The following is a 15140-nucleotide window of genomic DNA, read 5'->3' on the forward strand; positions in this document are numbered from 1 at the left end:
TTTTTAAGTATTGCACCTAAATGTTACCCAGCAGAAAATTAACTGGGGCTTGTACCTGAGGACACATGAGACTCCTGTGCTTAGCATCCAGAAGTTCTGGGTTCAATTTTTGGATGATGCATCTCCAAAATTCTGAATCAGGATATATATTGCAGCCGGGTCAACCCCCCCCCCCCCCCCCCCCCCCCCCCCTCTCTCTCTCTAAGATAAAAGGTTACTCAGCAAAAAATAAAATGGAAACATTCATTTTGTTAGGTTGAACATGCATCCAAGTTCTACACAACTTCTGCACCTATACCATGAACAAGTTTTAGCTACATGTAAAGAAGTAAAATGTCAGCAAGCTAGAGTTTTAAGTTTTTGATTACAAGATCTTGTTGCCATCCTTTTCTAGGTCTTTCTTTTACTCATCCGAAGAAATGACAAGAAGTTAATCCCTTGCAGAGACTTCTTCCTCCGGTCCACACCAAGCAGCAGATGAACATCCTGCATGAAATTCCACATTAATTATTTAGTACAACAATCCTTTTTCCTTTCTTTACATAAGCACCTAGTACTATCCGGTGATGAATGATTTGAGCTTAAGCAAGCTTAATCCCATGCAAGACGAAGGAAATTTTCTACCAACATACATTTTAGCACTGATAGCATGGTAAATGAAGTGCTCTTGACCATTCAGCAATCGTACAATGCAGGTTTGGAACACGAACTGAATTTTACAATGTTGAATTATTTGTACTCTTGTTACTGATCATTCGTCATAAGAGAAAAGAAATATATTTCTCTGGATAAGGATAGTGAAGCTGTCCAAAGAAAAGTTAGATCTTACATCTGTATAGGAACCAAATGAAGAATTGCATGACTTTGAAAGTATAGATGGGCCTTTGCGAACTGGGATAGCTGTGCTGAATGTTATTCCTGGAAGAAAAAAAAAGAGAGAAGTCAATCTATCATACTTTAAAATGAAATTCCATCTTGAATCCTCACGCCAATCCAAAATGGACCGCTTGCTTTTCCTATCTAAATCTGAATGGCATGCATTCCTACAAGAAATATCTAACTAGGAAAAAAAACACAGTAGCTCTCTGAAAAAAAAAAGTCTCCCTGCATTCTATCATGAATTAACTGTACTGATGCACAAGAAGAAAATAAACAAATAAATGTGAATCTGGTTTATGGCTCAAGTGCACTAGGAATGCACTAAAAATCTATGTGAGAGTTGGACCATGGATCCCAAAATAAATTTTACCATGGCAATATGCAAATATATTCAGCTACGAAATGAATCCTACAAATGACTCTGGCTTTTTGAGGAACTCCAACAAGAGAATTGACAAGTCCAGATTCACTAGTTTGCTTACCTGCACCCAATTTAGGAAGCTTGACACTATCACCTGCAACAGAGACTGAAGGACAAATGGCCACTGCCTGCTGATCTTTTTCACTAGATGTTTGGGATGCTATTTTATCAGCAGCCTCATCTCTGTGCATGGATGCATTCGATTAAATGCCTCATATGTCTTTTGTAATTAAAGCACCTATAGAAATGTAAAATGAGCTCTAAAAATACGGAGAGAACTGAGAAGGAAAGGAAACCTGGAGATACCACTCGACTTTGCAGGATGCTGAGGGACTGTTTCAAAGAAAAATATTAAGATGAACCAACAAGTATAATGAAGTTTGGAAAAAAACAAAGTGAGCGGCATATCATTAAGATGGTAACAGAGTGTGTACGAAAATAATAAACATTGTTGTATTTTCTTTCCTTTTGTTTCCTATGGTAAGCAACGCACTCTCAGTTGACTAAAAGGTGACGATTCTGTTAAATTGGTCTTGAATGAAAGTTTTCAAACTAAAATGACAAAGATCATGATGCTGAACTTCTAATTCTTAGTAGCGATGGCACTGTTCAGAATTTAATTATAAAAAGGTACAAAGAATGGATAGAAGATATAGTTTACGTGGTGACAGATAATGCTGGTGATATCGCGGCAACTTGGCACTCCATCGCACGGCAGACAGATTGAGACTTGTAGTGTATTGTTGACAGGTGAGAAGCCTCTGTGCAGTGGATGCCCATTAGATAATTCATATATATATATATATATATAAGAAGAGATGCATGAATTAATTCAAGTTGCAACAAGATCAACAGTCTTTGCCAACCTAAGAATATTATCTGTTGTCTATGTCACAGATGTAGTAATATAATTGCCATGAGATATCGATAAACTCGAATGCGTAATAATATCTAACTAAATTATCATGATACCATAATGATAATACATGATCATCTCTCATTCTTTGGTTAGCTTTTTCTGCATGAACCACAGTTATAAACTATAATCTGCAGAATCTTCCAGGCAGTTCCTTTTGCTGATGAAAGACCAGAGAGCAAGAACTGTTACTGAGGTAACAGCACTGAAGAATATGAAATTTAAAAAGTAAATCTCTCTGTTTTGTCTTTATGACTAACAAAAGAACTGAACATGCTGAAGTTGTTCACACCATGAATAACTATATCCGAGTTCTACTCCGGTGAAAAAAGAACTATAATAATGAATGCTTCACTGTCCATTTATTGCGACGAGGCCCAGATATTATCCGAGTATACATGCATCAAAGTTTATCTGCTGATGAATTTGGCAAGATAACCATTAACTAACCTGTTTTAAGCAATCAATCTTTTGCTCCGTTTGCACGACCTCGATGCTGCCATGGAGCCGGTGCTCGAGCTTGGACGAAACATTCCCCAGATGATCGACCATGGCAACAACTGCATCACAGATGTAGCTCTTTGTGTTCTCCAAAACTCTTTCCAAGTCACAAAAGAATATTACGTTAGATGTGCTCTCCAAAACTCTTTCCAAGTCACAAGAGAATATTACGTTAGAGATGTTGTTATTGCATTGCATTAGGAGGTCCATAACTCATAGAATTGACTGTTCTGGATTTGGGTCTCCAAGCGAGAGAAGGCTCCGTACAGAGCAATAACAAACATTTTAGTCCCCATGCTACTATTTATCCCAGCTCACAATTCATTTCCCCAATCCAAACTCAATTTGTTTGTTGATATCTAACACTCAGTAACTCCGCCAACTCAACCTACACGAATCGACACATACATGATTGAAAATGGTAGGACCCACAAAAGCTGATCATCTCCTACTTCTCTAGCAATTAAAGCTTTAAATTTCTGCAATGATTGCTAGGACCTTTGCCTGGCTTTATCATGGTTTGGGAGAAAAAAATCAAAGGCTTCCACTTAGACTTGGATTAGTTTTTCTCTTCAGCTTCTTCTGGACTCCTGGTGCAATCCTTCAACCCTTTCTTCCGTTAACAGAGGTGGTGTCTTTTATTAAAGACATGCAGCAACATCAATCTTTACTGTGTATGTTCTTCACTTTGTACATCCTTTCACTTCTCCTTTGCTGTATATCGGTTTCTTTCAATTAAGTTGGGTGACTGTGCCGCGCTCTTCCACAAGTAATCTCCCCTTTACTTCAAAAAAAAAAAAGGAAAAAAAACAAAGAAAGAAAAAGAATGGTTGGAGTAGGACCCACTCTCATTCTTGTCCAGACATCTCCCCGTGATCGATGGAACCCACCGAAATGGATGATTAGTAATTAGAACGGACAGAGACACCGATCGACTAGAGAGGATCCAAACTTTCGCATCAAAATTCTCTGCACTTCTTTTAATCACGAAGCATATTACAAAAAGCACCGATCACTTCTCTCGGAAAAAAAGACAGAATTTCCTGGAAGGAAAATAATAGAAAATAGTGTTTTGAAGTAGATGAGCTTACAATTTTCTATGGCCGGCCTTAAAAAATGCATTCTCGCAGTAATCTGCTGCTTGGTGGAGTTGAGAGCGCAAGTCTTTCAGATCCTGCAGTCAGTATCGAGTAAACTCACACATCGTGAGCTCAAGTCAGCGTTCATTCGTAAGAGAAAAAGGAAAGGATAAGAGAGAAACGGGGAAGACTTCAAGAGAGGCTGTCAACCAGTAGAGCTTGTTGGAAGCGGTCGGTCTCTGTCCCCGTTTCTTCTGGCTTCAAAAAGGACGGGGATTTTGGGAGAGGCATTGTGGAGACCGTGTCCGCCTCCTGTTTCTCCTTCTCCTTCTCCATCTCTCTCTCTCCCGAGAGATTTCGGACGTCCTCCTCCTTCGGCGTCATACGGTGGGAAGAAGAGAAAGCGAGCGATATATGGTTGGTGGTGCCAGAGAGGGTGAGCTTGGAAGATTACAAGTTAAAAGGAGAGAGAATGACACGTACGTGGAGAACATGACGAAAGATGTTCTCAGGCCCGTGAACTCTTTCCCTCGTCTTTGTCGCAAGGAATAAAATAAGGAGACTGGTCCTATATTCCTGCCGCGCCACGAATCACATGCTGCATGACTAATTCCACAGGAGAAATCATTTTGGGTTAAACCGTGACGAGATCCCCGGGGCCCTCCCCGATGCTCTACGGTGCAGCCTGCGCACCGCAAAATACTATGCATCTCCGGAGAGCCACCATCAAAACAGGTATCAAATAATATAAACCGTCTATGATATAATATGCTTGTAAACTACTTTATTTTAGATGGGTGAATCTTTTGCTATGGGATATTCAGGTCATGGTCAGTTCTAAACCTAGTATGTTATTGAGGCTGCGAATTAGATGGCTTCGTACATGAGATGTCCTATAAATTAGAGAAAGTATTGCGCAGGGTACTCTAAAAATTATTATTATTTTTTTAATGTGTCTATACGGGTCATTTACGGTTGCCCAGTATTCTGCGGTGCGCGGCCGCATGCACACTGCAGAGGATTTATGCTCTCAGGACGAACGGTTATTTTCCTTAATTAGTACTAGCGCATGCACACAGGTATGTGGGCATGGGCACCACGAAGTGTCTTGAAAGCTGGTCTTGGAATATCTTTTTCTGGTTGGAGCATGGTGGAATGGAATAACCCCGCATGATCTCATTGGATCAACTGTAGCTCGCGTGATTGGGATATCACACGATTTGGAGAGATGGAAGCTTTCCATGAGCCCAAGTTCTGGAAAATTAGCTATTTTAAATATTCTTTTTTTTCTTCAATCAAAAATCACGAAGGTGTGCAATCGCCTAGGCCAAACACCAAACCGGCTTCTGCACTCTAGAGTGGTGGCAGCAGGTGGCTACCAGTTATTTGACACGCCAGCTCCAAAAGTAGAGTTGAGAGCTGCCAGGGCTGGTCTTCGACATGCGCGAGTGGTGCTACAGGCCAGTTTGATCATTCTGGAGGACGACTCAGCTACGATTATTGGATAGATTCGGAAGGACCGAGGGGTGAAAGTACGGACCACCCCTTAGTTAGGGACACATAGATGATGATGAGGGATGGGATGACCTTTCAGACCAAGCATGTATTCAAAAAAGCCAATGGGGTGACTGACTGGGTAGCTGCCCGTACACGCACCACCTTAAAAAAAAAAAAAAAACGGGTGTAGGATATAATTTTTCCACCAGAATGGCTACTACGGGACGCTCGAGTTAGAGGAATTCCGTTTTAGCAACCTTTCGCGCACCCTGCCACATAGGTTTGGACCCATATGTTGTTTATACGTAACCCATCTTGGGCTGCAAAAGTTACTTCTAAGCTTGCATCCGTGAATGACAACGTCGCATTGTTCCAAGCTGAATGAATTATATCAAGGATTATCATCTGCGGCATGTCCAAAAATAAATCATATTAGCAATTATTGCGACCTGAATGATGCCGAAAATGAGATCTTACAGTAACAAAATATCAGAAACACCAGCAGCATGCTAAATTTTTCGAGCCAAAATTCTGTATTTGCCAACCCCACTACACCTATGCACAGTCGTCGTACAAGCTTTGTGCAACTTTAAGCTTAGAGTCACATAGAACAGTCTTGTCATTCAGCGAGATCCCTTGGAAACCGGTCACATACAACAGGTGGATGGACCTTGTCTGAGTCAATGGCCCTGGCATTGTTCTAGTAATAAGAAAAGTGTATACAATCCGTCGTTATTGTAGGATGCACAGTGTATTTCTGGGAACTTAGCACCTTGAAAGAGTACATGCCAATGTTTGACGGAATCAGCTACCAGCTTGATACAGAGAGACCTCTTCTCCTTGTAGTCATTGAAGTTATGAAACCTATGTACAGATTTTATTCATTTCCATGGACGGTTTATACTCAAAAAAGCAACCAATCTCAAATAAACTCCAAATTCTTTTGTATGGACGTGTATCTAAATTCACCACTCAGTATATTACAACATAAACAATGGTGGTTTTGCATGATTACAATCTACACACACAAAATATTTTTTAAAAAAATAAAAAATTTGTAAAAAAAATTAAAGAAAAAAAAGCCAGATGAGGATCAATTTACAGAATTCCAAACAACAAACCTCACCCTCTTTGGAGGGTAGTGTCGGTTAGAATTGGTTGAGCCACCTCTAGGTTGCAATCAGGCTCATCTTCCTCATCAGAAGAAAGGAGGGAAGATCCCATCCATGCCTTGAAACCTTCATTCGCACGCCTCTCCATTTCTGGTGTCACTTCTCTGGTTGATTCCAACATCTCCAATCCAAGGTTTCGGCCAGCATATTCGCCCTCGTCAAGGATCACTGCTGCTTTTCTTCTCAGCAAGAAGGCAGTGCCACCATACAAGGTTACGAGACCCCAAGAGGCAATCTCATAACACCAGAAGAGCGAAATGGAGCAACTACTCCCTAGTGTGAGGAGGCTTGATCCAAGAAAGAGTCCAAGAAGACCAAAGATCACCGCAAACACAATATTGAGAATCGATAGACAACGTACCCCACCTACAGGATTATGTCACGATTTAAGAATGGATACATTTTGACTTAAGCTAGAAAAGAAATCAATTTCACTGGGGGCAAACATGTTGCCAAATTACTTGAATCACAATTCAGATGCAACCCTACAGGATTGGATTTTTGACTAACTTTTTCTTATTGGGCAAAACAAAATATGATATTAGCATGAGATGCATCCCAAAGCAAAATTCATTGAGAGTTCATTCAGAAATGCAACTAAGCACTCCGTATCTCCCACCTCCTACCCCTGTGACAGGAAAAAGAGTTGATCAACATTGTTAGAATTGATCAATCTCTCTCCCCTGCTATACCAAGCCTGATATGAGTACAACTGAATTAGGAAAGAGTACATATATAATGCGGACGTAGAAATTTGAGTAATGAAGAAAATAAGCAAAACAAGCAACATGACTACCTTATCTTTATTGCTAACAGGACATACTAGAACATAATAACACCACGAGAGTTGAAAGATCATATGATGAACTCTTTTACAATCCCACCTTGCCAAAATAGGAAAAGAAACAGCAAAACAATTTTCAAAACCAGAGCATAGATAGAACAATGCAATGTAAATGCATACTGCAGATAAATTTTAATCAATATTCATCATTTATCAAACAGGGAAAAAAATAATATCCAGACATCTGGCACTACTAAGAGAGCAACATCAGCTTACCTCTTTTCGATGCACAGTAGTTATTCTCCACTACCTTCAGGCATATGTGTCTTCTTGGAGCAGAATAAGCAACAGCTATTCCTGCAGCATAATTAACAACGAAATCAGAAACTAATTCAGAAATGATTAGCATAAAATAACAATTAAATGGTATTTTTTTCTTGTTTTTCAATTCAAGCAACACAAATTAATATAATGAGATAGCACATAAAACAAATAACAGCCATCGTGGAAAGGAACACATTCAGAAAAAAGAAAAAAGTCCCAGAACCAATTATAACCAGCTTTTTCAATACGAACAGCAAAAGCTAGATGAAAGAGTAGGCCCGTGAAAAGCGAAATCCAGATATCACGATTTTCTTAGAGCCAGATCTAGATATAATTTTCCAAGTACAGGGGGTTCATTATTCTCAACAATTAATAACATGGATTATTTTATGGTAAGAACTGTTTGGTTGATAATCTTACCTCGAATCATAACCATAACCATGACCACAACCATCAAAGCCCGTCCCAACTATTTGGGCCCAGATTCATACATCCTCAGTTGCCAAACATTTCTATTTAGGGCCATCTCCGACTTAATTAAAACCTTTTATATCCCTTTTCACAAACCTACAATCTCCATTCATGTCATCTTAGGTTCCCTGTCCCTTCTTAATTCATTCAACAGAGATGAAAGCAACCCTCCTTTTTGGAGCCCCTTCAAAACTTCATTGTACATGACAATCATACCATCTTCATTGGTTCTCAATCGCTTTATTTTTAATTGGAACTCCTACCTATATTACTTGGACCTTTCAATCCAAATTACCTATAGCTGACACTCGAACATGGGTATTGGTAGGAAAATTGGGCACGTGCCCATTAGAAGAACTTAGAGATTAGATGGATATGATGCTTGGATACATGCCTGCACTTGACACTCATGTTTAAGTCCATATAACATAAACTCATAGAGCTCCTCAAATATATTAATCTAATATTTTCTAGTTTTACAGCATATCCATCTCAATGTTTTTGTTTGTGCTATATTCAACTTGTTTTCCTGGACCTTTTCTATTGCCTAATATTCTGAGCTATAAAATATTCTAGGGCTTGTTGTCGTTCTATAATATTTCCCCTTATATTGCAAGATAACTTTGATCACATAATACTTTAAAAGCAATTATCCACTTTGTTCGACCAGCTCTAATTCATACGCACACATGCACATGCGTGCACACATTAGATTTTTGGCACGTGCACTATGTAAGAGAAAAGAGGGATGAATTTGGTCTTCTATCTAATTAATGGTCTAGATTGCAATTCTTGGGGTTTGGGATCTAAATATTTTGAGATATGTAGTTTTTGTTCTTAAAAGTGCAATTATTTGGGATTCAGGATCTTTTTTTTTGAGATACGTAATTTTTGTTCTCTTTTTTTGAACTAGTTTCCTCATTAAAATTCAAGAGCCCCAAGTTTTTCAAAAGAGGAATAGATGCTAGGATACCAACCAATCTTGTTTTTTTTCCTCTTGCAGTGTGTCAATAATAATTTTTGGGAAATGACAAAAGAACATATCATGCAGCTTCACTCTTCAAACCAAAGTGGACACAATGTTTATATTGCAAAAGACCTAGAGGCTAGCCTCAACATGTTGGAGCTTAGGTCTTTGCTATTATGTAGTAGGATATAAGCATATGTGTGTGTATGAGTGCGTGTATGTGTTCATTATTTTGTATAATAGATATTAAGCAAGGAAATTGATTGCTCTGTAATTACCAACAAAACATATCACATTCAGAATCCTGTTTATGAACCTTAACTGGAGCCTCATCTTCATTTTTATTTTCGCTAAATTTGCATTTCATATGCCCAGCTTCTTCTTGAGAGAAATTCTGCTGTTTTAAAGAAACTATCAAATCATACTAAAGTTAGATGAAAGAAAGTATATGGTGTTTCAAAGATAATAAAATTTGTTAGGCAAGGAAAACAAGCAATAGTGAGCAGCAATAATCTAAAGGATAAGAAGCATGCTAAACCCATCTATAACCCCCAAAAACTGCATATTTGGCAATATAAACATGAAAATCCAGTCGAATGTCCTTGCTTCTTTAGGAGCAAAGTCAGGATTAATTATTTGGCAGGGGCAAATATGAACTTATATCTACATTAAGTTTTCTAAAATGATATACATAATTATAGTGTAGATTCAAATTATTCATTGAATTAACACCATACATCTATAAATTAGAATAGTTGAAGATGATTGTAATGGAAGAAGCTTTGTCATATCAAATCCTTATGACCAGTCACACCATTATTGCTACAAAACCCCACCACTTGTATGAAATATTTTAGGATGAAGCTTGAAATCAGTTTTTAAAACAAAAGTTGAAATATGTAATAGGACTGGGATTTGGGTCATACTAATTAGCCAGGATAATTGGATTTGCAACATAGCTCATGTATTAGCTTTATTGAAGTTTTTCCTTCCAAGCAATCTGATGAAATACCTTCTATTTCAAGTCAAATATATGATGTAACCTCTTCTATTTTAAATCAAATACAAGTGCCTAGCTATAGTTAGGCTAATAATATTTGCCCGTTAATGATTATTATAAAAGCTTGAAATTACATAAGATGTGGCCGTGAATAGGAATTCTTGGCAAACAAGGATCCATAAAGCCGATCCCAAAAAGGCAGGATAAGGCTTGATGGTTATGGTTATGTTGTGGTTATTGATTTTTTTATGAGCTCTTTTCTTAGGAAGGGAGACCAACACATCTATAATTGCCCAGATCTGACTTCTTGCGATTATTCTAATGAAATTCTCTACGATATATAATGCAAAAGTCCAACAATCCTGCACATGTCTTGGTCGTCCAAGATTCTTGAACAAAGTATTTTATTATTATTTAATCCCACACCAAAAGTATTATTAGAGCCCACCAGTTTGAGTTCCAATAAGCATCGCTCTCCCTCTTTCCCTCATCTATCTCAACTCTTCCTCCTTTTTTTTGGCAAAATTAACTCTTTCTCCTTTAATACACCCATCCATCAAATGCTGCTGTAATTACCGCCCTCATCAAGGTGTTAGGTTAATGCAGAAAGCACTCACCTTAAAATTAATTGATGACTCATTAAAAAAGTAGACTTTGGTAAAGGTGATTTTGTTGGAACGAAAGCACAAAAGTGGACCATGATTGCAAAAGAGGTTTTTGGAGTGCATGAGAAGGCCAATGGGTAATGGTCAAACCATCAATAACATAGTACTATGTCCATGGGGGCAGCAAGATAAGAGGTATTTTGTGTAGAAAAGGCTGAGTAGCTAATGGGACATTTTACAATTCAGGAGTCTCCCTATTTGCTGTCTTTAGAAAAAGATAAAACGCAAAACCTTCTCGATTGGAACATTATGGAGGAATATATGGAAATCAATGGCCATGACATAACCCCCAAACATTCTATACATGATGACCAAATGGCATTCTAGCTTCAAATCACCATACACTTTTTCTCTAAAGGCCCTATTCGGGTAAGGCAGGAGATTATTCCCAGATAAATCCCACCATTGAGGGTTGTCTTGGAGAGATGTGAAAAAGGGAGGAGTTTTGAATATGATATCCTAGCCAGCCATTTCACCTTACCCCAAATTTTTTGGTATAAGATATTTGAACTCATGGGCAATTTAGATTATCCACAAAAAAGCAAGGATTGGAGATTGATGGATTGACACAATTCCCTTCTTTCAGTTTTCTAGAGAGAACTCCCACCAGACAAATTTTATTGGTAAATGATCTAGTATCCGAGTGTCCTCTCTAAAAGCCTTCTATTAGTTCAGAGAAAGATGGAGGTTGTGAATGGCAAGGATTAAATATTAAATTATTGGCTTTAGCTGCTCCTTGCTTTGGCAAGACTCAATTGCTTCTACCAGACATTTCCCATGCTGACACTATTGACTAACACAACACTAACATTAACATCCTCACTCCAAGCTATCCCTGCATCCCAAGAATGCGATGGAGCTTCAAGCTTCACCAACATCATTAGCAAAATCACCATTGAGGTATCTCACCCATCACCCTGTATTGTTTGCATCTCACTTGTCACAGAAACCCCCAGTAACCCATTACATTTTTTTTTATTGAGCATCAATATATGATGTTGTTTGAACGTGAGCAGGAGTTAAACTCTGGCCAGTGTTTGAAAGTACATCAAGACAAATCAATTTCCACAAATAGGCTACAAGATCTATTAAGCATACTTCAACAAGTAAACATAATGTGTTGATTCTCATAGGCTCACGTAAAACAAGTATCAGACATTATCAGAATCTTTATTTTTTTAAATAACTTTCTAGTAGACTTAAATTCAATTTACAAGTATCATCACAAATGAAAGAAATCTTATTAGCTACATACAACTCTATTTTGCCTTCAATAAGTACACTAGGGGGCCGTTTGAATGCACACATAACTAATCCTTGGAATAATCTATAAATCATAGACAGTCAGAACAAATTATCCATGGGAGACAAATTTAGTTCATTCAAGGAAATCTTCAGTCTTCTGGTTGCATTGACTTCCCTCCCCCATTGTTTCCTCTCTCTTAATTTTTGGTTGTTGGGATAATTTATACTGGGACAATATATTCGGGCATCCAAACAGACCCTAAATACAAACTGATAAGGAGAACTACTGCCCTGAACCCAATCAATGATATCCATATGTGTGTTCTTTCAAGAATTGCAAATAAATCTCTACCAATCATAAACTGCTCCACCATGTTTACATGATGTGAACTAACTTCTCTAATGTGCCAACAAAATTCTCGCAATCAATGTTCTAGAAATTTTACAAAGTTGACAAGAAAAGGAACAAGAGAAGGAAAGGGAACCCCAAGAAGCTGGCTCACCGGCCAAGAGATACACGACCGATGCCAAGAAGACGATTGCCGATGGGATGAAGACAACCATCCAGTAATAGTCCGCTGCCTCCTCGTCCGTCAAATAGAACGCGCCGTGGTACCGGTATAGATCAGGCTCCTGGCTGGCATTCATCGGCAGCGCCTGGATCCTCCGGTCCCGGCAGAACGGCCGCCGGCCGGCATCTCCGGGGAAGACGATGCTCATGCTCCCGGAGACGGCGACGACGACTGCGAGGCCGAGTGCCGCCGCGAGGGCGGCGACCAAGGGCCTCTGGAGGCGGCCCCAGGCCCTCTCCTCCTCCCGGAGGCTCTCGTACTCGTGTTTCGGCATGAACGCCTGACGAAGCGCGTCGCCAATGATCGCCATGAGAGAAGGACGTGAAACCAAACTCGATCTGTAAACTAGGGTTCTAGGTTCCGACAGCAAGAACCCCAATCGAGCCTTCTGCAGGCCGATTCATCGAGCTAGAAACGGTTTCGGAGGCCAACCAGAACCCTAGTTTGAGGATTTTAGCGCATGGAACGGAGAAAAAAATGCTAGGGTTTTCGATCCGCGGCAGATGTTGATTTTTGTTTGGACGTCTGGTTTCACCTGCCAGCACCTAACCAACTTCGTCGTCCCTTTAGACAAAAGCAAAAGGAAACGGATTGGTTCCCCGGAGAATTTTTTTAAACCCTCAGGGGCGAATCCTGCCGACTTTGCTTTATAATAAAAAATATATGTTGAGAATATTCTTTTGCAGTCCCTGATTTAACAATTCATTGCTTGTCAAACCTCGAGGCTGACATGTTGGAGAAAATTATTGCCCCACCCCTAATTGGATCTTAATTTATAATTTCTCAAGTTAAAACATCCGCATGAAGTCGCCAAGATGTACCGATTTCATTTTTATGAGGACTATGAGTATGGCACTACAAAAAATGGATCATCTCTCAAATAATGAGATATGCCTCCTTGGTGTAAGTCACCACATACACATAGGGTGGAAAACTTGGAGAAGTTTGAGGGGTGGAAGTGGAACCATGGGACATGCCTCACAAAAAGATGTTTTGCATCATAAAGTGACATGAACAATAGGCTGTAGCATAAACTATTTATAAGTCAACATTGAAGCCTAGGTTACTTATAAATTCCTACTTTACCGGCATTAATATAAGTCAGAGGAGATTTCCATTAATACTCGAATATAAATGTTTAATGTTGTTTTGTTATCCAAAAGACATTTCTGCACGAACTCCATGGTGTTTGGAATGGCAACTATCCATTTAAAAGATATGGATTTTTGGGTGGAACGGGATCCATTGCAATCAAGATAAAGGAATAAAATGCCTTTAGATCTCAAAATTCTGCTCATCAATTTCTTGTTCTATTGCTACTCATGTTTATAAAGAAGAAAATTGAATCGCAGACTTGTTAGCATGAAAAGCTATTATCAAAAGAGAAAATGTAGGGTTCCTTTAGTTCCGATTATCCCAGAGATTCTCTACATTCATACTATGGTTGTGTTGTCATGAGGTCTTGATCCTCTTATTTTAACTAAAAAACCTATAAAAAAGATTGCAAGGAAAATATGCAATGACAAAGGAAAGACAATCTTTATTTCTTCATCACAATTGGGGGGTTTCTGTTTACTATATTTGGCATACAAGCCATGCAAATATAATTTTGTTCTTGGCAATGACTATTTAAAAGTTCTTAGAAAACAAATCCTTTCGACTTGGCATAGAGAATGGTTTTGATAAATACTTGTCAATATAGTATTATTGTTCTAAGATGTTCTTATATTAGTAGAAACCATGATACTTATATAAAAATTCTATTTTCTCTACTATCGCATGATAAATGTTTGAGCACAAGTCTACCTTCTTACAACTCAGCAATTTTATAGATTCCAAGACCATCCTTCTATGGATTATTGAAGAGCACAATTTTTGATTTCTCAAGATACTTCCATTGTGTCTCTTATTTTCAAGTTACTCGATCTAGGAGTTCAACTCCATAATACTTCTCCAACTCTTAATCTCTAACTTTTAGAATTCTAAACTCAAGCAATTTTATCTAGACTTCTTTTGCTTTTTTTTTTCAAGATTAAATCCCAACGGATCTTAAAACTAAGTATCTCTCAGAAAAAACTGGATCATGGTCATTTATTAGTTACACCAATCATTTGTGTTGCATATGCTAAGATTTAATACTACATGATCAAAACTACAAAGATGAGCATGTTGGTGGAACATCACACCTTGATAAATGCTTTTCTTTCTTTTTATGCATGGAGAAGAGTCATTTTACTTGTTTTTTTTTTGAAAAAAGTTAATTTTTTTACATTTTTTTATTTTTTTACTTTTTTTTTTTTGGAAAGGAGTCGAATTTTTTCTCTCATTTTTATTCAATGGGTAAGAGATTATTCTAATATGTCATCCAAACTTTGCCCATGTTAAACTACAAAAGTATATATATATATATATATATATATACAATTCCATCTCCATCCTCGGACACAAAAAAAAAAAAAAAATTCAAATAATAAATTCAGTATTCCTTCCTACCCAACTCCACTAGAGAAGTGGGGAAGCTGGCACCTATGACCTATCCCACCCAAATGCGGAGATGGTGGCGGACGCTGCCACGCCTGGATCCCAACCCCACTCCTCACTTAACAACGCTGCCAGGGAGGTTACTACAGATGCCATTAGCTTCACT

The 15140-nt window shown here is 38.4% G+C and overlaps 2 protein-coding genes across 2 annotated transcripts; both read right to left on the bottom strand.

The window, feature by feature from the left end:
- Positions 1–229: 229 nt before the first annotated feature.
- Positions 230–4254, bottom strand: LOC103709476 (putative protein ABIL5). Its single transcript, XM_008794829.6, has 8 exons — positions 4007–4254; positions 3809–3891; positions 2667–2814; positions 1962–2061; positions 1597–1633; positions 1362–1483; positions 830–918; positions 230–486 (listed from the first exon to the last, which is right to left on the bottom strand). The coding sequence occupies exons 1-8, from the start codon at positions 4178–4180 to the stop codon at positions 391–393; spliced, it is 849 nt and encodes a 282-aa protein (XP_008793051.4). The 5' UTR covers positions 4181–4254; the 3' UTR covers positions 230–390.
- A 1894-nt stretch (positions 4255–6148) lies between these two features.
- LOC103709477 (uncharacterized) lies at positions 6149–13115 on the bottom strand. The gene is made up of 3 exons (XM_008794831.5): positions 12425–13115; positions 7526–7606; positions 6149–6831 (listed from the first exon to the last, which is right to left on the bottom strand). Exons 1-3 carry the CDS (start codon positions 12801–12803, stop codon positions 6416–6418), a joined length of 876 nt encoding a protein of 291 aa, XP_008793053.3. The 5' UTR covers positions 12804–13115; the 3' UTR covers positions 6149–6415.
- Between the last annotated feature and the right edge of the window lie 2025 nt (positions 13116–15140).

Source organism: Phoenix dactylifera, chromosome 9, assembly GCF_051530095.1.
Source record: "Phoenix dactylifera cultivar Ajwa chromosome 9, Ajwa_hap1_PhDact_Kaust_v1.1, whole genome shotgun sequence".
NCBI classification, from domain to species: Eukaryota; Viridiplantae; Streptophyta; class Magnoliopsida; order Arecales; family Arecaceae; genus Phoenix; species Phoenix dactylifera.

Coding starts and splice junctions, on each gene's coding strand:
- LOC103709476 (XM_008794829.6), bottom strand. CDS start 4,180: ATGACGCCGAAGGAGGAGGACGTCCGAAATCTCTCGGGAGAGAGAGAG. Junction 2,062..2,666: donor AGATTGATTGCTTAAAACAG/GTTAGTTAATGG, acceptor TCCACTGCACAG/AGGCTTCTCACCTGTCAACA. Junction 487..829: donor CATTTGGTTCCTATACAGAT/GTAAGATCTAAC, acceptor AATTTCATGCAG/GATGTTCATCTGCTGCTTGG.
- LOC103709477 (XM_008794831.5), bottom strand. CDS start 12,803: ATGGCGATCATTGGCGACGCGCTTCGTCAGGCGTTCATGCCGAAACAC. Junction 7,607..12,424: donor GGTCGTGTATCTCTTGGCCG/GTGAGCCAGCTT, acceptor ATTATGCTGCAG/GAATAGCTGTTGCTTATTCT. Junction 6,832..7,525: donor CTACTGTGCATCGAAAAGAG/GTAAGCTGATGT, acceptor ATAATCCTGTAG/GTGGGGTACGTTGTCTATCG.